General features: G+C 40.6%; 1 protein-coding gene across 1 annotated transcript in view; it reads right to left on the bottom strand.

Moving 5' to 3' along the window:
• dnah5 (dynein, axonemal, heavy chain 5) overlaps positions 1–26,692 on the bottom strand; it is an 88,470-nt gene that overhangs the window by 60,151 nt on the left and 1,627 nt on the right. Inside the window, exons 6-36 of the mRNA XM_085291103.1 lie at positions 26,101–26,208; positions 25,813–25,898; positions 24,908–25,115; positions 24,671–24,784; positions 23,489–23,695; positions 21,605–21,685; positions 20,552–20,642; positions 20,095–20,240; positions 19,701–19,878; positions 19,237–19,476; positions 18,925–19,121; positions 18,692–18,785; positions 18,078–18,220; positions 17,786–17,862; positions 17,580–17,704; positions 17,243–17,478; positions 16,837–17,055; positions 16,637–16,699; positions 16,095–16,333; positions 14,916–15,063; positions 14,704–14,796; positions 14,237–14,436; positions 13,938–14,091; positions 13,268–13,431; positions 12,888–13,044; positions 6,551–6,763; positions 4,767–4,991; positions 3,608–3,780; positions 2,323–2,393; positions 1,811–1,918; positions 795–982 (exon numbers count right to left, since the gene is read on the bottom strand). Coding sequence (XP_085147229.1) covers positions 795–982; positions 1,811–1,918; positions 2,323–2,393; positions 3,608–3,780; positions 4,767–4,991; positions 6,551–6,763; positions 12,888–13,044; positions 13,268–13,431; positions 13,938–14,091; positions 14,237–14,436; positions 14,704–14,796; positions 14,916–15,063; positions 16,095–16,333; positions 16,637–16,699; positions 16,837–17,055; positions 17,243–17,478; positions 17,580–17,704; positions 17,786–17,862; positions 18,078–18,220; positions 18,692–18,785; positions 18,925–19,121; positions 19,237–19,476; positions 19,701–19,878; positions 20,095–20,240; positions 20,552–20,642; positions 21,605–21,685; positions 23,489–23,695; positions 24,671–24,784; positions 24,908–25,115; positions 25,813–25,898; positions 26,101–26,208 — 4,746 coding nt within the window. The remainder of the gene's footprint in view (positions 1–794; positions 983–1,810; positions 1,919–2,322; positions 2,394–3,607; positions 3,781–4,766; positions 4,992–6,550; positions 6,764–12,887; positions 13,045–13,267; positions 13,432–13,937; positions 14,092–14,236; positions 14,437–14,703; positions 14,797–14,915; positions 15,064–16,094; positions 16,334–16,636; positions 16,700–16,836; positions 17,056–17,242; positions 17,479–17,579; positions 17,705–17,785; positions 17,863–18,077; positions 18,221–18,691; positions 18,786–18,924; positions 19,122–19,236; positions 19,477–19,700; positions 19,879–20,094; positions 20,241–20,551; positions 20,643–21,604; positions 21,686–23,488; positions 23,696–24,670; positions 24,785–24,907; positions 25,116–25,812; positions 25,899–26,100; positions 26,209–26,692) is intronic.

The following is a 26,692-nucleotide window of genomic DNA, read 5'->3' as shown; positions in this document are numbered from 1 at the left end:
GTTTTATTTTGTTGTATTTTTAAAGGCCGGTCCGTGAAAATATTGTTGGGCATAAACCAGTCCGTGGCGCAAAAAAGGTTGGAGACCGCTGATTTAGATGACAGACTAGAATGCAACAACAATGAAACTAAATGGATGAAGTTTATACTGGAATGTAGTTCATCTTCATCACAAACGCTATCCTTCAACTTCAGCAGACACAGCCTACAGACACAGCCTGTTTCACAAAGCTTGTCTATACTAATGTACACACACACACACACACACACACACACACACACACACACACACAGAATAAAAAAGAGGAAAATGATCTCTGACCCCTCTCGCCACAGGGAGGAATTATTCCACTGTTATGTTTAATGACTTGCCTCAGGACAGCAAATGAGGCAAGGAGATAAAGCGATTTAACTATTACTCTAAGAAATAAATCACATGAAATAGCAGGCAGAGCCCAAAGTTTAATTCAAAAACTGACTTATAAAATATTACATGTTAGAGTTCAATTCCATTTTAGTGTTATTTGTGATTCATTTCAGTTTTCAAGATTAAAAATTTTGCTTTAAAAAAAAAGGAATCATTATGCGATAAATCTAACAGCCAAGAGTAAATATTGATGTCCATGCATGCACAGCATGTCCAGGCACCATCTGAAACAGATACAGTTCATACACTTCAATATTCATTCTGTTAACTAAGGTGTCATTTACTGATGTTAAGAACTGCCTCCTTTAGATATTTCCTCTGACCAGTCAAATAGATATTAGCAGTCTTGTTCTACTTCCATCACTAACCATGGTAAGGAAGATGCCAAACTCTGGGTTCATGTCCACATTGTCTCCATCTGTGAAGACAAAATTTTTGCGACGTTCCTTCTTGCAGGTGAGAACTATCGCGATCTGCTGGGCTGCCACAGAAAGAACTGGGAGGTCGATGCGGTTGAACTCGTCAAAACAGCCCCACGAACCAGACTGAGCCAGACCTGGTAAATCACATAAACACAGAGCTATGGTCCGTCCGCTGCAAACAAATAAGATATCTGACATTACATATTGTGTGATTGTTGTTTTTTTTTATCTGTATTGTTATGATTTATTAGCAAAAAAAAACCCCACAGGCCTATAACCTGATAACTCAAACCCTTAAACTTCTTTCTGGGTATATATTTATTGTCACGGTCCTGGGTCGGTGACCCAGTGTTTTGAGTTTTGTTGTGTTTTTGATCTTTGAGTTCATCATGGTTATCACTGTTAGTGTTTTGGTTTCTGTCTCAGTATTTCTAGCTCTCTAGTTTGTTGCTCTGTGATTTCTAGTTCTTGTTCCCGTGTCCCTATGTTCAGTGTCAAGTCTGTGTCTCTGTGCCTGTTGTGCTTCCAGTGTGTCTGGTTTTGCTTCACCTTGTCTCGTTAGCTCTGATTTCTCCCCGAGCTGTGTTTCCCTCCTGTCTCCCGTTCCCTGATTGCTCCAGTCCTGTGTTTTCCTTGCTCTGTGTCATGTCGTACCCTCACCATGCTGTCTGTTTTTTCCCCTCCGAATTCCTGAGGAAATTCTAGTTCCCAGTCCTGGTTTGTTTTCCTAGTTTGTGCTTCTTAGTTTTTAGACTCAAGTGTCCAGTTTAGTTTCGAGTTTTCTAGTTTGGGGTTTTGGTTTGTTTTTTGTGAAGTTTAATCTTTATGTAAAGCCTCCCAGCAATAAACGCTGCCTCTTTAAGTTGATTCTGTCTCATGAGTTCTGCAATTGGTACGTACTTCCTGCTTGCCACACAGTCTATCATGACACTTATAGCATGACTTTACTTAGTGATTCTCACCTTTAAATATTCTCCCCAAGCCTCTGAAGTCCATCTGGTCAGAGCAGTTGAAGACCACAACGTACTTTCCCAAACAGCGACCCATGTCTTTTATGGTCTCGGTCTTTCCTGATAACAAAAGGCAACATTTTCACAGCCTAAACTGAAATGCAACCATTTGTATGCTGATAGAAAACCTGACAACAAATGATCTCATAATAGAAACTATCAAAGCTAACTCTGTAATGAAGCCGTTCCCGACTGAGATAGCTGTGTTGTTTGATTCTTCATTTAAATGACCTGAGTTGTATAGAGTCTAGAAGGGTAAATTATCTATATTTAAAATGGTTAAATTCAATTACTTTAACACTTGGCAAACCTTGGAACAGCTTTTTAACATGTCTGTCCCATTCCGAAATCATAAGTTTTGCATACCAGTTCTAGGTTTTCATTCCTATAAAATGTTGCATTTTCTTTTTGATTCAATGTAATTTCCAAAAAATAGATAGATACTGTGTGACTAATTTTCATACCTGTTCCAGCTGGACCAGCAGGTGCTCCACCCATACTCATACCAAGAGCTTGGGCTAAAGTGATGTAACACCTGTCCAATTGTAGACACACAAACATAATAACAATCTAATTTCATAAATCATGAATCATTTCATAAATTCATAAGCTAATAATATCCATACTCAAAATGACCACAAATGAACGTGATCTCATTCTCCACAAGGTTCAAGGATTAAGCTTTAGAACCCTGCCCCTGAAGCTGATGGGGATTCAGCGATTTGCTCAAGGACACATCAGCAATCAGGATGACTGACAACAGGACCTAGCCCTCTGGTCACTGGTCTCCATCTTCATTACAATGACTGACCTCGGGGTAAAAATCATGGTAAAGCTGGGATACTGACATATTTTCTCTCCTTCAGCAGATACAGATTAATTCTGACCACTCCGTAACCAGATTTACTTTTTTCATCCCAACATCTTTTTTGCCACAATTTAGGACCACTTGCACCTTTCCCTTTTTTAACGTGATGTGGTGGCAGCGAGGAGGTAGGACAATGATAGCAAGCAAAACAAAGAAGAAAGACAGCATGAGAAAATGATGGAAAAGCAGAGCTGTCTTGGCGCCTCTAGCCATAAGGCCAGCATGCCACTTTTTTGGAGAGCTGCTGTCTGATGTTAGATGGTAACTCCCTCCCTAGTGCTGTCCTCTCACATCTCCTCCTTGTCTCTCCTCATCTTTTTTTCCCTCCTTGTCTCTTCTCATATTTTACCCTCTGTGTCTGTTACTAAGACACTTCTTGTTGTTGGACTGCTGTCTCCCTCACTCTGTCTGATCCTCTTTCCTTTTCTTTCTGTCATTCATATCGCCTGTTAGTTACAGATGTGATGATCGCTGTGTAAGACTGCTTCATCCTGCTTCATCCTGCTTTCTAATTTCTCATCCTCACAGTCCCCGAGTTGTCTTTTTTTCTTTGCTTTACAAATCCAGTCATTAGTCAACCACAGAAAGTTTAATCCATTTCATGAAACTTGACATTACAACGAACAATCACGGTCAAGTTTTCAGCATAAATCTAGAGTGGGTTCCTAAAATAACTGATGCATGATGCAGCATGCATTTCTGACTTAGTTACAAAGGCAGGGTCACGTTTTCTGTACAGTCACTCCAAGGTTACACTGTCTTTGTTTAAACTGCAAAAAAGAAAAGTTATACTGCTGTTTTTTTCCTTTATTTTCTTATTAGTGTGTGTGCATATGACTTTTGCCATTATGATACATTTTACTGACGTATGTCTGCTTTACCTGTCCGTCAAAGGTGTAATGACAAGCCTTTCGGTACACCCCAAGAATTCATTCTGGTAGACAAAGCCCACATCTGTAATGTTGATGATCATCTTGTCTGAGTCCTCATTGAAGTAGAAACGGCACTGCTTCAGCCATTCAAAGTCACTGGAGCTTTTGACATGCAACCGGCACTAGGTGGAGAAAGGGTAGCGATAAGAGACAGGGAAAGAGGGAAAGAGAGGGCAGAAGGAGACAAGGGGATGGAAACAGAAGTGAAGGGAGAAGGGAGATGGCATGTGAAGAATAAGAAATTGAAGGGCACCACTCAGAAGATTATTTGAAAAGAGAGATGAAAGCCAGATAAAAGAGGGGAAGAAAGGTGGAAGGGCGGGATGTGTGAGGAGGGATTTCGGTGACAGGAGGGTAACATTAAAAGGGTGGAAAGAGAAGAGAAGCAAGAAAGTGGAGGATGAACGAAGAGGTCATGAAGTGAAATGGGAAGAAAGGAAGGTAAAGGATAGGGGAGAGTGAAAAGGAGGGAAGAGAAAAGTCCAGCAAGTTAAAATGATGCAAATGGGAAAAAGTACAAAATGAATTAGAATAGTAATGAATAGAAGAGATAAAAAGCAGAATATGTGTGAGAAAAAATACAGTGGGGGTAGAAAAGTAGCAGTGTGATATATTATTGGAGAGGAAATAAGGTGAGGCAAAAATGTGTTTAGAAACAAACAGGACAAAGGAACATGAGCAGGACAAATTAATGGTATGAGCTAAATAAATACAAATGATTTTAGAAAGAACTGAAAAAACACATCCAAATAAAGTTTCTTCAAACTGCTTCTATTAACCTTGGGGTTCAGCAACATGCTTATTCTGCCTTAAGTGGAGATTCAAACACAGTCGTGACTTTAAATATTACTTGACTGCCATTAAAACCCCTCTGACTACTTTCGACAGAATTTACTCGCTGCAGTAAACAACATTTTGTATTCTGACATGGCAGCCCTTGGGAGTCTGAATATCAAACACAGTTTACAGAGTGGTTGCTATTTTGAGCCGGAGATTCTAATCTTGAACAGAAATTGCAAAGCGTTCATGTGCACAGTTCAGCGTCAGTCTAACTGATCCCAGCTCGGATGTCTCTGGCCTCTTTTCACCGAATGATCAACATACTCACCAGTTCATCAAATATGTCCCTCTGGTGGACATGAATAGTGATGAGGGTCTCATACTTGGTCCTCTCCACAGCCTCCAAGTCTCTTGTGGTCATGTCAATCAGGGTGTTAAGGAGATCCAGGAAGAACTGGTTGGTTTTGGACATGATGCGACGATCGTATCGGGCATTGGTCAGAGCTTCTTCTGAGTCCCTTGTCCAAATCATCTGAATACCCAGTAACCCCACCTACATTAATGTGCAAAAAACAAAACACATCAAAATGGTCAAATGTACCGATGACCTTAGAAATCTAACTATTGTTTTGATGAAGGAATACTATAGCAGTTTAGTACCACACCCCAAGATTTACAGAGAAAATAACAGCCCCAATTCCCAAAAGTTGGGATGCTGAGTACAATATAAATAAAAACAGAACGCAATGATTTGCAAATCTCAATAACCCATATTTTAGTCACAACAGAACATAGAAACAATAACAAATACTTATAGAAAACACACCCTTTTAAGAAAAAAAAATACTTGTTCACTTTTAACAACAGTCAGTAAACATCTGGGAACTGGGGAGACCAGCAACTGTACGTGGGTAAGGAATATTGCCCAGTTCTATTCTGACACAGGATGTTTCCAGGTGGTGAACAGTCTGGACTGATGAAAGGCAGTTAAAAACCCAGAGTATCCTTCTACAAAGTATGCGATTTAGCTGAAATATGCAGGTTGTTCCCTGAAAAAGACAGGGACATGACTGGATTGGAGCATATTTTGCTCTAAAACATTTAGATACTTTTCAGCAATGGTGGTATCTATCCAGATGTGGAAGCTGCCAGTTTCATAGGCACTAATGCACCCCCATACCATGAGAGAGAGCAGAAAAAGACAGATTGCGTGAGGATGTGGTCTCCATGTTGTATAAAAAGTTTTCCACATTGGCTCAGTCAGTGTTAAATGACCTCTGGTCCAGAGAATATAACGGTGATTCTGAATCATGTTCACACATGGCTTTTTCTTTGCAGCATAGAGCTTTAGCCTGTACAGCAAACTGTGCTCCCACACATTGATTTTCTGGAGGTGTTCCTGAGCCCATGCAGTGATTTCCATGACAGAATCAGGTCTGTTTGTAATGCAGTGCTGCCTGAGGGTCTGAAGCTCGCAGGCATCCAATATTGATTTTCAGCCTTGCACACAGAGATTTCTCCAGATACTTGAAATCTTTTGATATCACGTAACGTAGATGACGGGAAATTCATATTTGCAATTTTACACTAAAGAACATCATTCTGTAATTGTTCTACAATTTTAGTTTTTTGCAGATTAGTGAAACTCAGCCCAATTCTTTCGTCTAACATGCTCTATTTATATCCACTCATATTACTGAGCTGTTGCCAGATATCCTAATTAGTTGCAAAATGTTCCAGCTGTTTTTTTTACTACCACTAATTTATCCAGACTCTTGTTGGCTGTCGTTGTAGTCATTAAATTCAAAATGAGCCAATATTTTATCTCAAAATAGTTTTCTCAGTTTTAAACATTTGCTAGATTTATTATATGGGTTTATAAGACTTGCGAATCATTGCATCCTATTTTAACTTACATTTTGGAGCATCCCAACTTTCTTTAGAATTTATTTTGGAGTTTATTACAATGTTCATAGTAGATTGCCTCTTTAGGCTACACAGGTTTCTGTTTTTGAGCAGCGCCATCCTTGCTCCACAAGGATAGCCAGTTGTGGTCGAATCAATGTTTTAAAACGTTTGCGGATTAGTTCCTGGATTTGGACAATGACTTACTTGAGATGGGAAGGAGTTGAGGAAGTCAATTAGCTGGAAGCCAGAGTCCTGGATAGCCAGAGCAGCTTGTCTGATCACAAGGTGCAAAGACCTCTGGGATTCTTTCAGCAGAGCATTGAGCCACACCTCCACGTTCCCTTCAGCTGTGACGGGACGATCCAGCTCCACAGTCTCTCCCTCGCGTGATGACACGGCCAGAATGCGGTCATATATCTGTGAAAGGCAACACTGATTAGATCGATTATTATAACTACAATGATGAAGTTATTTTTCTTATAAAAAGTATATATATATATATATATATATATATATATATATATATTTTTTTTTTTTTTTTTTCTTTTTCTAAATGACATCAGAAACAGCAGTATGCGACATTACGTGATGGCAGAGCTTCAGTTCATCCTTTGTCATTTTTTTTTTTTTTTTTTTTTTTTTTTTTAAATAAATAGGACAGGGGGAATGAATGAGAGAAAGAGGGGGAGAGAAAGAAAGAAAACCAAAGGGGAGAAGAGACGGTGAGAAGGGGGGGGAAGAGAGAGAAAAAAAAAAAAAGAACTCCTGGGTCACCTGTATGGAGAAAAAAAAAAAAACAAACAAAAAAAACAAACAGAGGAGACAGCAAACAACAAAGAGCAACATAATAATAGAGAAAACAAAGCACCATCACAATAAACTAGCTAGTCATAGATATCAATATTTACTAAATAATAAACGATATTGTGCAGCACGCAAGATAGACAGCGCACAGTGTGCTTTGAGGCAGCAGCCAAGAAAGCTTTAGTCCGCGTCTGTGAATACCCATGTGTGCATACCTGTGTGGATCAGCATGCTTGCATTCCAAAGGTTTCTCCATGTAATGATCTGCTAGGGAGTGTGGGGGGGCCACAGCCCCGTCCTCCAGGGTGTGAAGCGGGTATGGAGGAGATCAAAACTCCAGACATCCAGAGGCCCCCAGAACACAAGAGACCATGGAAGACCAACAGAGGGGCAGCCGCGCCACTGTTCCAGTAAGAGCTGAGGAGAGTCCCAGATGAGGGCTCGCCCAGCAGCCGCGGAGCAGAAGTCAGGGGGAGTTGCAGTGACGCGCCTGTGAGCTCCGCCGGCCCCCAGCTGCGCCTGAGTGACCGAGCCCCAGGCCGAGAGGCCGGGGGCACCCCACCTCCAAAGGGGCCCGAGCGAGCCCCAGGCCCCAGGCCCCGACAAGCGGCCGCCAAGGAGTGAGCCGGTGTGTACCCGGACGCCCACCCCCAGACACAAAGAACCACCAACACACCGACACCTGAGGGAGTCCGCCACCGGCAGGGGAAGTGGTGGTGGGTGGAGATAGGCCTCCAAACCTTGGAGGGCCTGAGGTGTCCCCAGAGAGGTGGCGTCTGATACCCAACCTGACATATAGACACAGACATACAGGCACACACAGACACAAACATCCATTCCCACCCTCATGCTCTCATATGCACTCACTCCACACTCAACCAACGTGGAGACAGACATAAAGAGACGCTGTACACACAATCACACTCCCCAAGCGTACTCTACAAACCGGGTCTAGGTACCCTTGCCCCTGGAGGGGGGAATTGCACCCAGACCCAGGTGGTGTTACCCTTTTCCCTGCGGTGGGGAGAGGCAGACCACCCCGACTCCGCAGCAGCAGGGAGGCCCCACACCCCAGACCGCAGTCGGACGGCCAACTCCTCCTACTAGCCCTCCCGCTCCAGCAGGCCGCAGAGAATGGGGGTGGGAGAAGACTCCAAACCTCCCTCCACCCGCTCATTTTAGTGTTGATGCATATGTGTTCTAAGGTGCAATTAAAACCCAGGAGGGCATGGAGCTACCTGCCAAGGAGCAGCAGGTAAGCGCATAGTCCCTCCTGCTAGCCCTCAATGACTAAGTGTATTTAAAATTGAGAGGTGGGCAACGACGTCAGGGGTGAGGTATACACCCTGATGGTAATTTGGACTCCGTGATTGTGCCCACCCCCAAGATCCTATATGTATGTGTAATGAGAGTGTGAATAATGTGAATGTCTAAGTTGTGGGATAAAATTGAGGCAGAGGCAGCCAGAAGGGGACGGGGGGGGGGGGGGGGGGGTAGCCTCCTCTGCACCCTGGTGACATACCCCCACTCCAAGGCCCTGCATGTGTGGGTGGTTGTGCAGGAGCGGGAAGAGGGAGGCAGCTGGAGATGGGGAGGGAAGGAAGGGAGGGGCAGGTAACCCCTCCCTGGGGCCAGCTCCCCTGCTGACCCCAGTAGGCACTCCCACCCTTCGCGACCCGCCAGGGAAGGGGGGCCCAGGCCCATCAGACCGGGGCCCAGTGCAGTAGCGCCCTCCGGCTCCACAGAGCCCTGGACAGTCCACCCAACCCCACCACAGAGAAAACTGCACCCACCCCACCATCCACACATCTTCCAGACTACATAAGACGGTAAACGCCCAGGCTGAGATCTTCCTCCACCTCTCCTGTATCTCCCCCTCCTGCAGAGAGTTCCTGAAGAGAAGAAAGCTCCTGCAAGATGTGACCATCCCTCCCACCAGTTGAAGAGCCCCCCAGGCGGCTCGACGCACCGGCGGCACCCTGCTCCAGGGCCGGGCCCCCATGCACCCACCCGCCCACAACCCCGGCAACACACCAACCAGGACCCAAGCCCCCGAGGCCCGGCCCGGGCCCCAGCCCAGAGACGGAGCGCCCCCAGAACCTCACGCCCATCCCGGACCCACCCAGGGGCAGCCAGGTTGCCAGGTCAGTAACCCACGTCCGTCAGCACAGACCCTCCCCTAGCCCCGCTGCACGCAGCCGCGAGGAAACAGTCACCTGAGAGCCAACAGAGCCCCCAACCGGACGTGACCGCTACCCCGGGTTGAGCCCCCCAAGGAAGATGCCTCCGGGGAACCCCCCGACGCCCTAAGCCTGTCCCTACCCCCTCACCAATCACAACAGTGAAGGCGGGACCAAACTATGACCCCCCACCCCCACTAGGTGATGGAGCTGATAAAAGGGGCCCAGAGCAATTGATCTAATGTGGTGGCAGAGGCTGTGTCAAGACTAATGTAATCTAATAGATAATTTCTATATTGGTTAGAATTAAGATTATTTTTATTTTTCCAGTTCATGAGGACTGTTTTCTTGGCTATGCATAGGGCAGTGAAGATCATATGGGCTATATTCTTTTCTGAAGTGACATTATCTAAGCTGCCCAGTAGACACACTAAGGGGGAAGTTGGAATGTTACATTTCAGACACTTTGATAAGTCTTCACATATCTCGCACCAAAACTTTTGCACTGGTGGACAGAACCAAAGAGCGTGGATGTAATTGTCTGGTGTATTGCCTTGACAGTGTGAGCAGTTGTTGGAAGATGTAAAGCCCATCTTGAACATCCGATGACCTGTATAGTGCACTCTATGAAGTATTTTGTATTGTATTAATTGCAGACTGGGATTTTTAATTAATTCAAAAGTTTTTAAGCAAATCTGAGACCAGAAGTTTTGGTCTAGGTTGACTGATAAATCTGCTTCCCACTTTGCAGTAGGAAGGGATATTGATTCATCTAATTTAGAAAGTGTTCTGTATATTTTAGATAATAATTTGGGGGATTTAAGAGTAAGAAAATGTGCCGCACTTAGTGGTGTTTGTAATTCAACTTGACTGAGGTTAAATTTCTTTTTTACTATGGATTTAATTTGTTGATATTCTAAAAACCTTGTCTTGTTGATCCCATATTGTTCAACTAGTCTGTCAAATGGAATAAATTCTGTTCCCTCTAATATATGTTCTAAGTATTTAATTCCTTTACAACTCCATTCTGGGAAATTAATCATATTATTGTTTTGTAATATGTCAGGGTTATTCCAGATAGGTGTACGTTTGCATGGGATTAATGAAGACTCCGTTATTTTTAGAAACTCCCACCATGCTGTTAGAGAAAAGCTGATGTTGATACTTTTAAAGCATTCATGTCTTTTGATGTTTGAGCTAATAAATGGTAGGTCTGAAATCTCTAGATCCTTGCATAGTGCCTGTTCAACATCTAGCCAGGGCTCAACTAAGAAGGTATGTTTTAACCATTCTGAGATGAACTGAAGCCTGTTGGCTAAGAAGTATTGGTGAAAATTAGGCAGATCTAATCCTCCTCTATCCTTGGTTCTTTGTAGCGTTTTTAAGCTGATACGCGGGGGTTTATCTTTCCAAAGAAATTTGGAAATATATGAATCCAGAGATCTGAACCAATCTTGTGATGGTTTGTTAGGGATCATCAAAAATAAGTAATTTATTTTTGGCAAGATCATCATTTTTATAGTGGCGACCCTTCCCATGAGTGATATGGGTAAAGATTTCCATCTAGTCAGATCGCCTTCTACTTTCTTTAGAAGTGGGATGTGGTTTAGTTTAGTTAAGTCTGAAAGCTTAGGAGAGACATTAATACCTAAATATTTAATATTTCCGGATTGCAGTGGGGCAGAGGAAGAATTATGGAAGGAGCAGTTAATGGGGAGAACTGTAGATTTTGGCCAGTTAATTGAATAATCTGAAACTCTTGAAAACCAGTTTATTAAAGTAATTACCTCAGAGAGGTTGGTTTGTGTGTTTTGCAGAAAAAGCAACACATCATCCGCATAGAGACTGATTTTATGTTCTATGTTCTTACATTTTATGCCCTTAATTGTTGTAGCCTGTCTAAATGCTGCTGCTAGAGGTTCGATAAAAATTGCAAAAAGTGAAGGGGAGAGTGGGCATCCCTGTCTGGTGCCCCTCAGGAGACAGAAGCTGGAGGATGTCTGGTCATTTGTTCTGATACGAGCCGTTGGGGAATTGTATAATATTCTTATCCAGTTTATGAAAGAGTTTCCAAAACCAAATTTGTGTAAAGTTGCGAATAAAAATTTCCAATTAACTCTGTCAAATGCTTTTTCTGCATCTAGAGATAATATTATGGTTTCGATGTTTTTATTGTAGTCAATTAAATTAAGTAATCTACGAGTGTTTGTTGAGGAGTGCCGACCTTTTATGAAACCAGTTTGGTCAGGATGAATTAAGAGGGGGGTCATTTTCTCTAATCTCTTTGAGAGAGCTTTGCAGATTATTTTAAGGTCTACATTCAAAAGAGAAATTGGACGATAGCTTGAGGGAAATAAAGGGTCTTTGCCTGGTTTTAGCAGGAGACTAATGTTGGCAGAATTCATATTTGGTGGTAGTCTGCCATTTTCCTCGATTTCCTGCAACATGCTGTGGAATACTGGTGCCAAAATTGTCCAGAATTCTTTGTAGAATTCTGCAGGGAAGCCGTCTGGACCTGGAGCCTTATTATTGGGCATACTTATCAGGGCTTCCTGGAGTTCACTTGGCGTCAGTGGCGAATCCAGTTCCATTGCTTGACTGTCTAGTAATTTTGGAAGAGTTACGTTGTCAAGAAACAGATCAATTTCATTTTTAGATGGGTTTATTTGTGGTGAGTATAAAGTTTCATAGAAATCCCTAAAAATGTTGTTTATTCTTCCAGGATCATATATTGTGTTCCCCGATAAATCTTTAGCAGCACATATAGTTATTTTTTCTTTATTTATTTTTAGCTGGTTAGCTAGAAATCGACCTGATTTGTTACTGTGTTCAAAATTCTGCAAGCGAAGTCTTTGTATAAGGAATTGTGTTTTTTTATTAATAGTTTCATTTAATTCTAGTTTTGTTTTGCATATTTTGTTCAATGTTTCCTGATCTTGGTGGGACGCGTAGGCTTCTTCTAGTGATTTGATGTTTTTTTCTAATTCCTGAATATTTTTGTTTTCTTCTTTCTTTTTGTGTGATGAGAAAGAAATTATTTTACCTCTCATCACAGCTTTCCCTGCTTCCCATAGAACAGAAGCAGATATTCCGGGAGTGTCATTAAAGTCTAAATATGAAGTCCATTCCTTTTTAAAGTATTTAATAAAGTCTTCATCTTTAAGTAGTGATATATTAAATCTCCAGTTTTTACTTGGCGTAGTATTATTCTTGTGCATTAGTGTTAAAGATACAGGAGCATGATCGCTGACAGCTATAGGATGAATCTCAGTGTCTGAAATGTCACACAGCAGTGAGCTGCTGACCAAAAAATAATCCAGACGAGAGTAAGAGTGATGAACATGCGAGAAAAAAGTATATTCCTTACTGGTGGGGTGAAGAGAGCGCCATGCATCGCAAAGACCAAAGTATATTTTTCAAATTCTACATTACTCTGATTAGTTCATTCAATTTGACATTAAAGCAGCTATTATATTTTATTACTTTCATGTTACAATCACATATTTTTCAGAAGGTTAAGTGTTTAAGATAAACAACAAAAAAAGAACATAATCCACCTTTTCATGAAACTGGACACACTTGATATTGTCAAAGACATTGAGAAGGTGGGCCTGGATGGTGTGGGAGTCAGAGGCCTGGCCCAGGATCTCCAGCAGGGCAGGATCAGAGACAAAGAAGAAACGAGGAAACAGCAGACGCTTCTTCTCCAGATAACTGTTTGACCACATAATTTAAAAAAAATCAATACAAAGTATCATCTGACAGACAATACAATAAACCAGATAGTTAACTGTACAGCATAAAAAAGGAAATCAGTCACTTCACTTACCCTCACTACTGATTATCGTTTAAAATCTTCTACCTTTCTTTTGGTGGTTAAGTTCATTAGAACCTAAAAATAAGGGCCATGGTGGTGTTTTAAGTTTTTTCTACTCACCCTGTTAGAGACTTCTGACAGATCTCCAGCTGTTCGAGGAGATGTGGAAGCAGCTGTCCCATGGTCTCATCCCCCACGCATGACTGTACCACATTGGGCATTTCATGGGCTCGCATCATGATCTTCACCCATGACTTATCAATGTTAGAGAAACGCTTTGCTTCCTAAAAAGATTGAGTTAGTCAATTATCTCATGATCAGACTGTTTTATTATTTTATTTTGTATTTGGTTATTTCTTTTAAATGCTTGGACGCTGTTTGGCGCTGATTTTAGAATTAAGCTCGTAAAACAATCTTACAAAGGCAACATTTCACTATTATTTCTCCTTCTTTTAAATGTCAAAACACTGTGGCCTGAAAACATTGCCTGGACCAGTGATTTATTTTGCTCAAGAGACTGTGAAATATAATTTTTGAAAATGAAAATAAAAGAAACTCAACGCCTGGCACATTAATGCACTACTGCACCTAAACACCCAGAATATTGTCCAGAAATCTGATAATGATGTAAAGATAGAATTTTTTTATGTAAATTGTGTAACTGCAAATGAGTAATTTCAGTTCAGTTCACTTGTTTGCCTTTTAAACTGAAATTGCCTTTTAAACTGCATTTGGAGTCCATGTTTAAGCCTGATAACCAATATGAATCACATCCTGAAATGTTGTTCACCTTAGGCAACTGTTTGGCGATATCTCCACCCACAAACACAGCCTCCAGATAGATCCACAGGTTCTGGACAGTCATCCAGTGCTCGATAATATCAGTGGTGTTGGAGAGATTCTGAACCCACTTCTGAATCTGGGCTTTAAATGGGGTGTTGTACCTGAAAAAGAAGGTAAATCTTCACGTTCGCCTTACTTAGGGACGCACACCTGTGTGTGGCTCGTCTAATGTCTAGATTTCCCACAGCTGTGGAAGAAGATCATCACTACCGACACTAATGATAATGACACTCAACACTGCCGTACCGGTTGCTCATAAGGGATCCCAAGATCATTAGGCTATCCTCCATGCTGGCAATGATCTCTGATGTGCTGTCTCCTCTCAGCAGCAACTCCCCACGGGTCTTAAAACTGGCAAATGTAAAAGTCTTGTTGTCCCACTCAGCGATCACTTGCTTCAGCTTTTGTTCAATATCACGCTCTTTCACAGCACTGATGCAGATATCCTGCACAAGAATCCCGCCCCCCAAATGTTTTTAAATGTTAGCAATAAAAATGCTGATGGCAAACAGATGCATATGCACTGAAAAAACAGGATTGGTGTTTGCACTGAACAGGACCACCTATCAGTTAATTCAATATATTACTCTTTAAACTTTTTAAATGTTTTCATTTCCTCCAAACAATTTTCCAAACTTGTATTTTATTTGGAATTTATTATATCAAATAAAAAAGAAAACACCTTGAATTAGCAGCTAATGATTCGTTTGTACCTCAATCTCTTCTTTATACTTGAGTAGAGGAGCCTCCATTATGTTACGCAGCTTGAATGTATCAGTTTCCACCTCAAAGGTATGGCCAGTCACCTGGATACAAAACAGGACAAATTACAGCTCTTATCATTATCATTAGGTTCTGGTGATGACTTGATTTCAGTCAATAACATTCAGTTGCAGTGCTACACCAGTGGCCATGTTTCACTAACCTCCGTTATCCTCTTCCAGTGCCGGGCCATCATTGCTTTGTTAGTCATGAGTTCCAGCAGGGGGCAGCACTCACTGAATTCATCAATCGTTTTCTTCAGATCCTGAAAGGCCTGCCACTCTTTCAGAGCACGAGGCAGTTTTCGACACCTGGTAGTTCACAGGACGTGACAGTCAAACTCATATTTATTGTCTTCTTTCTAAACTACACTTTAGCTCTGCTGAAGTCAAGTAAAGTTGATATGAACTAGATTAGATGTATAGTTGACATTTTGTTTGTTAAAGGAAAAGTATTACAACACACTTCAAGTTTGGTATTAACGCTACAAGAGTCATTGGATTGGACAACTTGTTGAGTATCCTTCCTTACTAGCACAGAGCAAAAGTTCATGCATCAGTGTCTGTTCATAGCTTCACTCAACCAAATCAACACCTCCACAACAGATAGCTGACATTTCTGCCAGAGGAAACAAATATCCTCTCTTCTTCAGCTCTGACTATAGCTCTATATTTTCCTTCTGACTGCTTCTATTTTTTATCTAGATTTTCATTGTCAAGTAATCCCTTCCAGCTATATTAAAACTTGTTCTTAATTTCTTTAGGTAAAATAAACTAGCCTGTAGCCTATTAGCCTCTTTCCCCTTCAGTGTCCATTTGACACATGCTGGACAAATGTGACCACATAAAGGGCAAAGATTAGCTTTGCATTGTGAGACTGAAATATTAATGCAGTGTTGATGAAGAACAGGAAGCTTTGTTTCTGCCACTAGAAAAAAAACAACTTTTTTTGTTGTTATGTAAAACTTTTGGGTTAGTATTTCGAAATTATAACATCTCGAAACAAGTTTCCATATTGTAGCAAGTGAAAGGAAGCAGTTTCTTTAATGCCTGAAAATAAGAGTGATGTTTATGGATGGACTAATGAAAATCATTTAATTTAATTCTGCTTTTTTTTCTTTCTCTTTGTGATGTCACCAATTCCTGCAGTAATGAGAGGGCTTGATTACACAGTATGAGAAGGTTATTTTCTCACATAGTCAGTTTTGTTTGTTTCCAGTTCAGCTTCTTTCCTGAAAACGTCTCCTTCTTCATTAACATATTTTAAGCTCATGTTACTACATCTACAGTTAAAAGAGTTCAACAGTTGCTTGAATAAAAAACAAACAAATAAATTGCCAAACCTCGTCTGAAAGTCGAGCAGCTCATTATTAATCTTCTCGATGCAGATGTCAGCCCAGAGGATATCATAGTAGCCATTAACTGTATCGATGACATTGTTGTAAAGGCTGTACAACTTCTGCAGCAGAGCCAGTTGCTTCCTAATCTCCAATAGCTGAGGATGCTGGGTAACAGGAAGTCCAAAGAGCTCTTCGCCTCCCGTGTAAGTGATGTACTTCCTGAACAGGTTGTCAAATCGATTCTGAAGAGGAGAAGAGCTACGATTAGGTACAGCTTACGCTCTGATGGACTTTAAAACATTACACATTTGAGGTAAAACATTTGCAATTATCTGAGTATAATTTATACAGAATAAAAAAATCTGTCTTTTGCTAACCATGAAATAGAAACTGTAATAGTATAATAATAGTAATAATAATAATAAAAATATAATAGCTCTTTTAACATCAGTTTCAAGTAACTACTTTTCTGAGGCATCAGGTCAATGCAGGATCTAAATATTTACTAACTGACAGAGAGACAAAATAATTAATCACTAACCAACCTGGAACATGATCAGCCGGTCACTGGCATCTTGGGGTGCAAGTCCCACAACCATGGGACCATCCTTAAACAGAGAGGGAAAAGTGTCATTTTAGTAGCTATTATTAAAACTAACCTTAATTGTAATTAACTGAGCATTTATTTGTTGAATTAAAATAAAAAGTTTAATTGAAACAGAGCAAACAGCCATAGATACTTTACCTTTTCATAATCTTGATAAAAGTGTTGGCAGTCTTCCAGAAAGGTCTCCACATTGCTGACCAGTTCTTCTCTGAAGTTTGGCTGCAAGGCGACCAGCTCGTTCTGCACCTCTGTGCTCCGGGACAAGAGCTTTTCCCAAGTGTAGCGCAGAGTATCTACTTTTTCAGCCTCCTCTTTAGCCACTGACAGTTCATACTTATGGAGCATGGCATAGGACTCCTGTGAGGAAAAATAAGATACTAAGTCTTCCACCTGACAAAAACTAGAATGTGCAAATGTGTAATTATTTCTTTCTGAGCTTCTTGTACAGACTCATAAAGTCAAACAGCTAAAAATGTCTCTTTCCCACTGTGTGTATTTGTGTGTATAAAAAGAGCTTCGATAAATATGTGATGCTGTGGTTTACCTCTATGGGCCCAACTTGAAAATCAATAGATATCTGGTGCTCTCTGATCTCCTTCAGTGCGGCCATGGCAATACGAATATCATCCAGGTCTTTGATCTGTCGATTCAGTTTCTTTCCTGCTTCATCTACAAAAGCAAAAATGTGCTCCATCTCTGAGCGACATTTCCTGTTACAGTAAAGTCCGTAGTCCACCATCCAATTCTTGATTTCAGCAGAGAGGGACATCTTTAAGGGTGCTGGCAGGAAGTAATATGAGCATGCAGAGAGCATCATTTAACTTGCTGAAAATCTCAAAAATCTCATTCATGCCGGTTTTAAATTTGTAACTTAATAAGACCTGTGAATAGCGCCAAGGCTCCTACAGCAATATACTCTGGTTCAGAGTTTACTTCCAGCTCTAGATCTCGATAGAAAAGAATCTGGCTCTCAAACTCCGATAACAAGGGACTCCCCTCGATAAATCTGTTCAAAACACAAACAAAAATAGCACTAGTGCGATGTCAGATAAGCAGATTTATATAGAAACCATACATTTCAACGTACTTCCTCATGGTCTCTTCACGGTCTTTCCTCCAGATGTGATGGTAACGGCTAAAGTGATGTAGAGCGGTCACCACTTCCTGCACATTAATATCAACAGGAGAATATGAAATGAAGTGCACTTATAGAAAAATAAAAGACATTTATATTCATTAAATATACAGAAATATAGATGAAAATATCTGTTGTAAATGTGGGATAAAGAAATATAAAAAGTGTATGGCATGATTTAATAAAAGACAGCTAAGTTTGGATTAGTTTCATATAAAAAATAGCTTAATTAAGTGCCATGTACCTTTTTACTGGAGGTGATAGAGGTGCTAAGTACAGAGATTAGCTTGGCTATTTCCTTGTTCTCAGACACACTCTTGTAGTAATTTCTGGCTTGGAACGGGATGGCCTGGATCACAGAAGCTGACATGTCTGAGGTACTGCCATCTGAAAATGACAGAATTTCACAGAAAACACATTGAGCAGAAATGATGGACATTATTCTTCCAAATATTAACTTCTGGGCTTTTAAAATAATTATATGTTACAGGTCTTTTTACAAGAGAACATGTTAATAATGGAATTACTTCCATTTAGTTTTTCTCTCTCTGTATATATAATTTCTAAAAGTAAAATGTGCTTTTCATAGTGGAAATTGATTATCCCTGCCGCTTTCTAATTAAATATGTATTTAATTTGCATTAAATATGAAATTCTTGAATATTTTCCTCCCCAAGCAATATTATGTGTTTCTGCCCCTGGTCAGATATTTGCTTGCTCTGCTGAGCTGTAAAATCGAGTTGTAATTGTATGCTGAAAACAGCAAATCTTAAAATTTTAAAAATGAGTGAGCTGACACAGTTGGGAGCTGTTGAAGGTCTGAGGTTAAGCTATGAAAGTGATAATGTTCTCTATTACCAGCCAAGCTTCTGTATGTTGTTGCTCCGTCCTCTGTTTCGCTCTCAGAGCTGTCTTGTTTCAGTGCTGCCATTCGCCTTTCATTCATTTGTCTCTGGAAAGGGGAATGTAAAACCTCCGGGTTTATTTAGTACACTGCTGGACCACGACAATATTAGTTTAAAAAGAGCAGTTCTAACAGTTTATTACAGTTATCAAGCTAAATGTCACAAATTGATTTTTCCTTTATTCACCTTAGATATCCTTTCTTTGCTCCACTGGCTGACTCCTTTGCTGACACTGACTACACACTCTACAGCGCGGTTTAGAGCCTGTTGAACCTCCTCCAAAGCTGGAACCATGACAATGTTAGGGATGGAAAGGGTCATGTTTACTCTGAAGATTGCATGGTGATCGCTGCTTTTGCCATGGCTGGTTGGGTCACTTGCAGCTTCAGAGGGAGAGAAGGGTAACACACATAAAGTATTGGAATAGACATTTTATGAGCTTATTTTAAATATTTTAGGCCTTTACAGAAATATAGCAAACAATTAAACAAGATGCACCAGAGAAGTGTATGAGCGAGGACGTATGTATGCGCTTGCGCAACATCTCAAGGGTGTTGCGTGTCACTTTGAGCAAGGCATCCACATTACGGTGGTTGAAGTAGGACAGCAGCTCCTGGGCTTCCTGCTCCATCACTTCCATCAAGTCCCTCTTCTTCTTCCTCCTCACCAACGGAGAAGAAGGACCAACACTAGCAGAACGTAGCAGCGTGTTTCTGGAGAAGAGACGCTCGTCATCACCTAAGAAGGTGACACGTTTACAGTCAATACGAACACCTTCAGCAACACTTCACCTTGAATAAATCAGCATTATAATAAAAGTAAAAACAACAAGGTCCTAAAAAAGGTAATCCCCTTTCCTTTAAAAACCTTTGAACTGCCTTTTTTAACTTGTCTCTTACAGCATTGAATCATAATTATCACACTGTATTGTGTTTGATCGTGAAAGGAAACTGTCAGCATACCTTCACTGTCATTGTGGTCTATGGTCTTGCTCTCTGTGCAGCTTTCTTCCTCAAACTTCTCCACCTCCTCTCTCTGATTGTGGTCAAACTCTAGCAGCATGTTGATCAGTTCATTAGCTGCCTCCTCCACCAGTGAGCTCTTCATGTTCACTTTCTGGGCTTGTCTTATGCAAAGGTCCTAGACACATGCAGATATACAGTTCAGTTCAATGTAATTAATCTTTAGAATAAGAAATAATGTTTAAATACAGAAAAAAGTATTTTAAATGTGTGAGAATTACCAAAACCACGTAATAAATATTGATAGCATCTTTCAGATGTCTGCATAGTTACACAGACTTAGTAGAGCAACAATAACCCAGCGGATACTTTTATTTTATTTGTCTTCGTTTACCCTGGTGGTTTGAACAAACTCCTCACAGGTCACAGGCTCATCCTCTGGCAGGACACACAGGTTGGATATGCTCATCTCCTGCAGTACTGCTTCTATTCTAAACTCCACCAGGTCATTCACTCTGTCCATCAGCAACTCAAGATCAGCTAAACAGACAAAAAAAACCACACAAAAGAGAAAGGGAGGGACACAAACCCACCAAAAATAAGGGAAAGAGGGAAAAATCAAGGGGAACTTGTTATGCGTTTGAACAAAGGAGAGAACAGTGATAAACAGACAATTCAGTATAAAAAAAGACAATGTGTAGAGAGAGAAAGAATCTATTGAATATATGAGTGTTACTTGTGAGAAAGCCACCTATGCAATAAATCCATTAATCACACGCAGCCAGTGCTGAGTTGCAGGAATGTCTCGTGTCAGCGTGTACAGGATCGATCTCGTTACATTTTTTGCTTACCCAACACTTTGTCGATGCGGTCGAGATACTTGTCAATATTCAGAGATGTCCAGTTGAGGGAGGTCAAACCCGGTTGTATAGCCTCATCCACCTGTCAAGTAAGTCATGTATGGTATGATGATGGTGATGCACTTTGTAAGCAACCTGCTGTGACAGTCAGTCTCATACCTGTCACCAGTTTAATGCTTAGAAAAGATTCATGACGAAACCAAGCAACAATAAAAAAGGATCTAACATTTTTTTGTGTGTTCTTCTGACTTACTAGAGACAACTGAAAATAAAAACATAAAATCAAATGAAATCAAATAAAATGAGTCCTATTTTGAACTTTTATGTAATCACATGACGCTCGATCATGGGATGCTGGGTTGGACTGAAATGCAGGACTTTGCAGAGAAATATAAAATCAAAACAAAGCTTTATTAGCTAGCACTGGCAAACATAATTTAGCTAACTGGAGCGCGCACAACATGAAGGATTTGACATCGACATGATAAAGAACAGAGGGAAACCATCCATCCTTAGACTACGATGACTGAGAACCTTCACAGACACATCCATCCATCCATTTTCTTACCCTTATCCGGGGCTGGGTCTTGGGGCAGCAGCCTAAGTAGAGAAGCTGAGACCTCCCTCTCCCCAGTCACCTCCTCCACTACCCAAAGCTCATGACCACAGGTGAGGGTAGGGACAAAAACTAACTTTGAGTCAAGCTCAGTTGCTTTGATCTCTTGCCCAAGATGTTGATTTTTTTTATTTTTACCAAAGTTCATTTTTTGGGTTAAATAAAAAACACTTTTTTGGACTTTAACCTGTGCCTGACTGTCCTTTACTGTTCGGTCAATCACTCTAGGATTCCCAATCCCAGCCGGCCACCTCGCACCAAGGGCGCGTCTCCAGGAGACTAGTTCCAGAGCCCAAGCCATTCACATCCACCATATCTAGCCGCTACCTCTCAACACTCACACACTAACTCAGGCTCCTTCTCCATGAGAGAGGTGACATTCCATGTCCCAATTGCTAGTTTTGGTAGCCGAGGGTCGGTCCACTTACCTTAGCTACATGTGGCATGGCCAGCTGTTCAAAGACACTCTGAATCTTGGCACGCACTCTAGTGTTCTCGCTCAACATCAGCTGAAATGAGATAGATGCATGTTGGAGCATTTTTGCAATCACACAAAAGGGATGAACTGAATTTTTCAGTTGACAATAAAATGGGTTTTTGTCGATTTTAGTCATTTTTAAAAATCTGTGTGGAATTTAAACACAATTCCAGGATGTTTTATACTCCTACAGGGAGTGCAGAATTATTAGGCAAGTTGTATTTTTGAGGAATAATTTTATTATTGAACAACAACCATGTTCTCAATGAACCCAAAAAACTCATTAATATCAAAGCTGAATGTTTTTGGAAGTAATTTTTAGTTTGTTTTTAGTTTTAGCTATTTTAGGGGGATATCTGTGTGTGCAGGTGACTATTACTGTGCATAATTATTAGGCAACTTAACAAAAAACAAATATATACCCATTTCAATTATTTATTTTTACCAGTGAAACCAATATAACATCTCCACATTCACAAATATACATTTCTGACATTCAAAAACAAAACAAAAACAAATCAGCGACCAATATAGCCACCTTTCTTTGCAAGGACACTCAAAAGCCTGCCATCCATGGATTCTGTCAGTGTTTTGATCTGTTCACCATCAACATTGCGTGCAGCAGCAACCACAGCCTCCCAGACACTGTTCAGAGAGGTGTACTGTTTTCCCTCCTTGTAAATCTTACATTTGATGATGGACCACAGGTTCTCAATGGGGTTCAGATCAGGTGAACAAGGTGGCCATGTCATTAGTTTTTCTTCTTTTATACCCTTTCTTGCCAGCCACGCTGTGGAGTACTTGGACGCGTGTGATGGAGCATTGTCCTGCATGAACATCATGTTTTTCTTGAAGGATGCAGACTTCTTCCTGTACCACTGCTTGAAGAAGGTGTCTTCCAGAAACTGGCAGTAGGACTGGGAGTTGAGCTTGACTCCATCCTCAACCCGAAAAGGCCCCACAAGCTCATCTTTGATGATACCAGCCCAAACCAGTACTCCACCTCCACCTTGCTGGCGTCTGAGTCGGACTGGAGCTCTCTGCCCTTTACCAATCCAGCCACGGGCCCATCCATCTGGCCCATCAAGACTCACTCTCATTTCATCAGTCCATAAAACCTTAGAAAAACCAGTCTTGAGATATTTCTTGGCCCAGTCTTGACGTTTCAGCTTGTGTGTCTTGTTCAGTGGTGGTCGTCTTTCAGCCTTTCTTACCTTGGCCATGTCTCTGAGTATTGCACACCTTGTGCTTTTGGGCACTCCAGTGATGTTGCAGCTCTGAAATATGGCCAAACTGGTGGCAAGTGGCATCTTGGCAGCTGCACGCTTGACTTTTCTCAGTTCATGGGCAGTTATTTTGCGCCTTGGTTTTTCCACACGCTTCTTGCGACCCTGTTGACTATTTTGAATGAAACGCTCGATTGTTCGATGATCACGCTTCAGAAGCTTTGCAATTTTGAGACTGCTGCATCCCTCTGCAAGATATCTCACTATTTTTGACTTTTCTGAGCCTGTCAAGTCCTTCTTTTGACCCATTTTGCCAAAGGAAAGGAAGTTGCCTAATAATTATGCACACCTGATATAGGGTGTTGATGTCATTAGACCACACCCCTTCTCATTACAGGGATGCACATCACCTAATATGCTTAACTGGTAGTAGGCTTTCGAGCCTATACAGCTTGGAGTAAGACAACATGCATGAAGAGGATGATGTGGACAAAATACTAATTTGCTTAATAATTCTGCACTCCCTGTAGTTACATGCAGCTTTGATCATTTGGTTGTTCACTGTATGCATTTTTGAAATTTTAGCTACAACTGTGTGCTATGCTCACCTGTATTCTATTGTAGTGTTTCTTAAAGACGTCCTGTTTTTGCAGCAGTAGAAGAGCAAAGGGAGGGATTGCCAAATTCATCTTTGTCATGCAGTTCACCTCTCTGATCTGCGTCAGAATCTCTGGGTCAAAGTTCACAAATAACTCGCCAGTTTCTGGAGATCTGACCAGAAGAGAGGCTTGCAGGCCAACTTTGGCATCCTCCATCTGCGTTGAGGTGTTTAGTGAGGTTTATGTGAAGAGATGCAGGGAAAATGTGTGAATAAGAGGGGAGAAAAGATGTTCATTCAGTTTGTGTTTCAGATCCTCAAACTAATTTTAATATTAGACAAAGATAACCCAAGTATGGACAAAATGTAGTTTTTTCCAGCAAGAACTGCAATGATTCTTTTATCTCACTGTAGAAGAACTTTGCCTCTTTCTTGTTTACAGAATTGTTTTAATTCAGCCACACTAGAAGGTTTTCAAGGACAAGTCATGGCAAAACACCTCAATCTGATTTAACTCCAGACTTTGACCGGGCCACTCCAAACCCTTCATTTTGTTTATTTATTTATTTGTCATTTCCACTTTATTTGTCAGTGACCAAGCAAAAACAGAACCTCTGTAGAGAAAGGATGCATTGTACCAGATTTAGCTGCTAGCTTGTTTTCATCTGCAGCTCCTGAGACGTTGAGACATTCATAGGTGGACTTCCTGGTGTTTTTCACATCTGTTGTCCTGCTACATAACCCAATTACACTTCAGTTTGTGCCACTTCAAGGCACAAACTGATGGCCAGACATTGTCCTTCAGGAGCTGGTGTGATATTGCTTTTATGAAATGCTGCATTAGTTTTGTGCTGGATGTCACTCTCATCAGTCCACAAAATATATCGGGGAGCATTAAGATGTTTTTTGGCAGATCTGAGAGGAGCCTTGGTGTCCTTTTTAGTCATCCATCATTTTCACCAAATTACTTGTTTACACAGTGCCAGATATAATTAGATAGCTTTCTCCTTTTTAAATTGATCAACTTTGTCTAGTATTAAAATGTGTTTGATGATCTCAAACATGTAAGTGTTAACATATATGCAGCAAACGAAATCACAACACTATATAAAGGAATTAACGATACATATTGTATATAAATGCTCCTCTGTCAGATTTCTTGTTTGTATTATACATTTTACAGTTCGTTAACCTTTTTCATCCAGCTGTGATGGTAGATCATCTCAAACTCCAACAACGCTCTTGCTACACGGTTAAAGTTCTTGATGATCCTTTTTGCCTCTGATGTGGAAAGAACTCCTGGATGCTAATTAGAGTAATAAACAAAACAAACAAACATGATGCATTACATGGATGGGAAATGCCAAACAATTTTATCATTAATCTGCTAGAACCAGCCAAACCTAAACTGAAAGTCAGGCAATATCACCTGCTGAAAGAGATCCATGGGTCCCTGTATACGGCTGTACAGCTGCCGAGCCCACATGATCCGACCGGCCACTGGGGGCAAGTCCCTGCCAATGGGGGGGTCAAGTTTCTGCTTCATGTAGATGCGGAAAACCATTTCAATGTCCCGGCCATAATTTTGTAAAATTTGCTGATACTTCTCATCAATCCCAAGATCTGGGATGCCCAGTCTGTTTTTGGGAAAACCAAAGATACAAGTGGTTCAGCAGAACTCAAACCCAGCAGCAATAAAAATATTTAAATACAGCAATAAACACATAGCAGTACCAGCACCAGTAATGACAAGGACTCTATTTTGTTTGGATGTGCTGGTAAATGTTTTGAGCTAAAATGTGCAAAGGACCCTGTAACTAGCAAACCTACTTGTACATTAAAGCACACTTGTTATTGTCATGAAACGGCTGTGGCAGGCAGGAGGAAGGACCCAAACGCAGAACTCAAAACAAGGGAATGAACTAAAGGAGACTGCTTTATTGCAGTGGCACAACTTCCACAAAAGACACTTAAAAAACCAAAGCAAAACCTAGAAACGGGAGACTAATAACAAAACACTAGGGACGGCAATTTCAGGGGACACAACAAGAGAAACACCTAAACACTTGAAGAAAAATAACAAAAAACAGAAAACTCGAAAAAATTAATAAACACAAAACATAAAGAGACTCTGGACCATGACAGTTATAGTTTACCTCGGTGTTTATTTCAATGAAATAGCTACTCTGAGTTTTTTTTTTATTTTTGATTGCAGAATAGTTTAAAAGTTCAGAGATTAAATGAAGCAGTATGTCACATGAAGCGGCATTGGCAAGATTAGGGAAATTGCGGTAAATATTTCAGAATGATGCTAATTAGTTACCAATGAAATACCTTTGAAAGGTCTTCAGCACATTTAGAGCCCTTTCTGTATTTTCAATTTTTTCAAAGGTGCTATCCATGAAACTCTTCAGTTGATTCTGGAAAGGAAAACACAGACAACAATAATATTCACAACAACGACAGCGCAATGAAATTAATTTTAAATGAAACTCCACCTAATGAATCCTTAATCACCAGCAAATGAACTTGGCTAACCCGCATTACAAAACAGATGTCTAGTCAGTTTGCATTAACTTTATTTGCACAAAACAGGGCAAATGCACTGTCTAATTAACTTACGTGGAGTTCAGAAGTGCTTTTGCAGAATTCCTCATAGTCAACATCAAAGTCACTTCTCCTCTGGTCTAGAAAACTGTAATGTTTTTTCTTCATGTTTAACACAATAGCCTAAGAAAAAAATATCCAGACATCCACAAACACACATTTTAGAAAACATCTTTAGCTCTAAATAAAATGCTCTGTTTTCTTCTGAAGGTATTATTATTAAATGCATAATTAAATGCATACGTTTTGGAACTTGTAGTGTATTAGTCTAGTAGAAATGTAACAGTGCAACTGTGTCTTACTGCAAGCTATGGATGTTCTGCAAAGCTAACTATCAAGTTATACCAAAACAAAGTTTGCAATCTCATCTTCTAGCTCAGTTTGGTTACTTCGAGCATGCATGTAAAACATTTTGTTAAGTTTTTATTCATTCAGGAAGTTTCACAAACTTTAGATAAATATTTTACAAGTGAAACATGAGAATGAATTGCCTGTACACTAAAATGAACACCATTGCACACACTTTTCTTGTGTGAAAAAGTATTAATCTAAACAGAAAACTCAGAAGCTCCCCATGAACTGGCGAAAGGTTTGGGATACAAGTTTA

Source organism: Mchenga conophoros, linkage group LG11 (assembly GCF_057382185.1).
Source record: "Mchenga conophoros isolate Kocher_MC1m ecotype Shallow Benthic linkage group LG11, M_conophoros_male_GT1.1, whole genome shotgun sequence".
Classification (NCBI taxonomy): Eukaryota; Metazoa; Chordata; class Actinopteri; order Cichliformes; family Cichlidae; genus Mchenga; species Mchenga conophoros.
The sequence above is the reverse complement of the archived record's forward strand: the minus strand, read 5'-3'. Positions and strand labels throughout refer to the sequence as shown.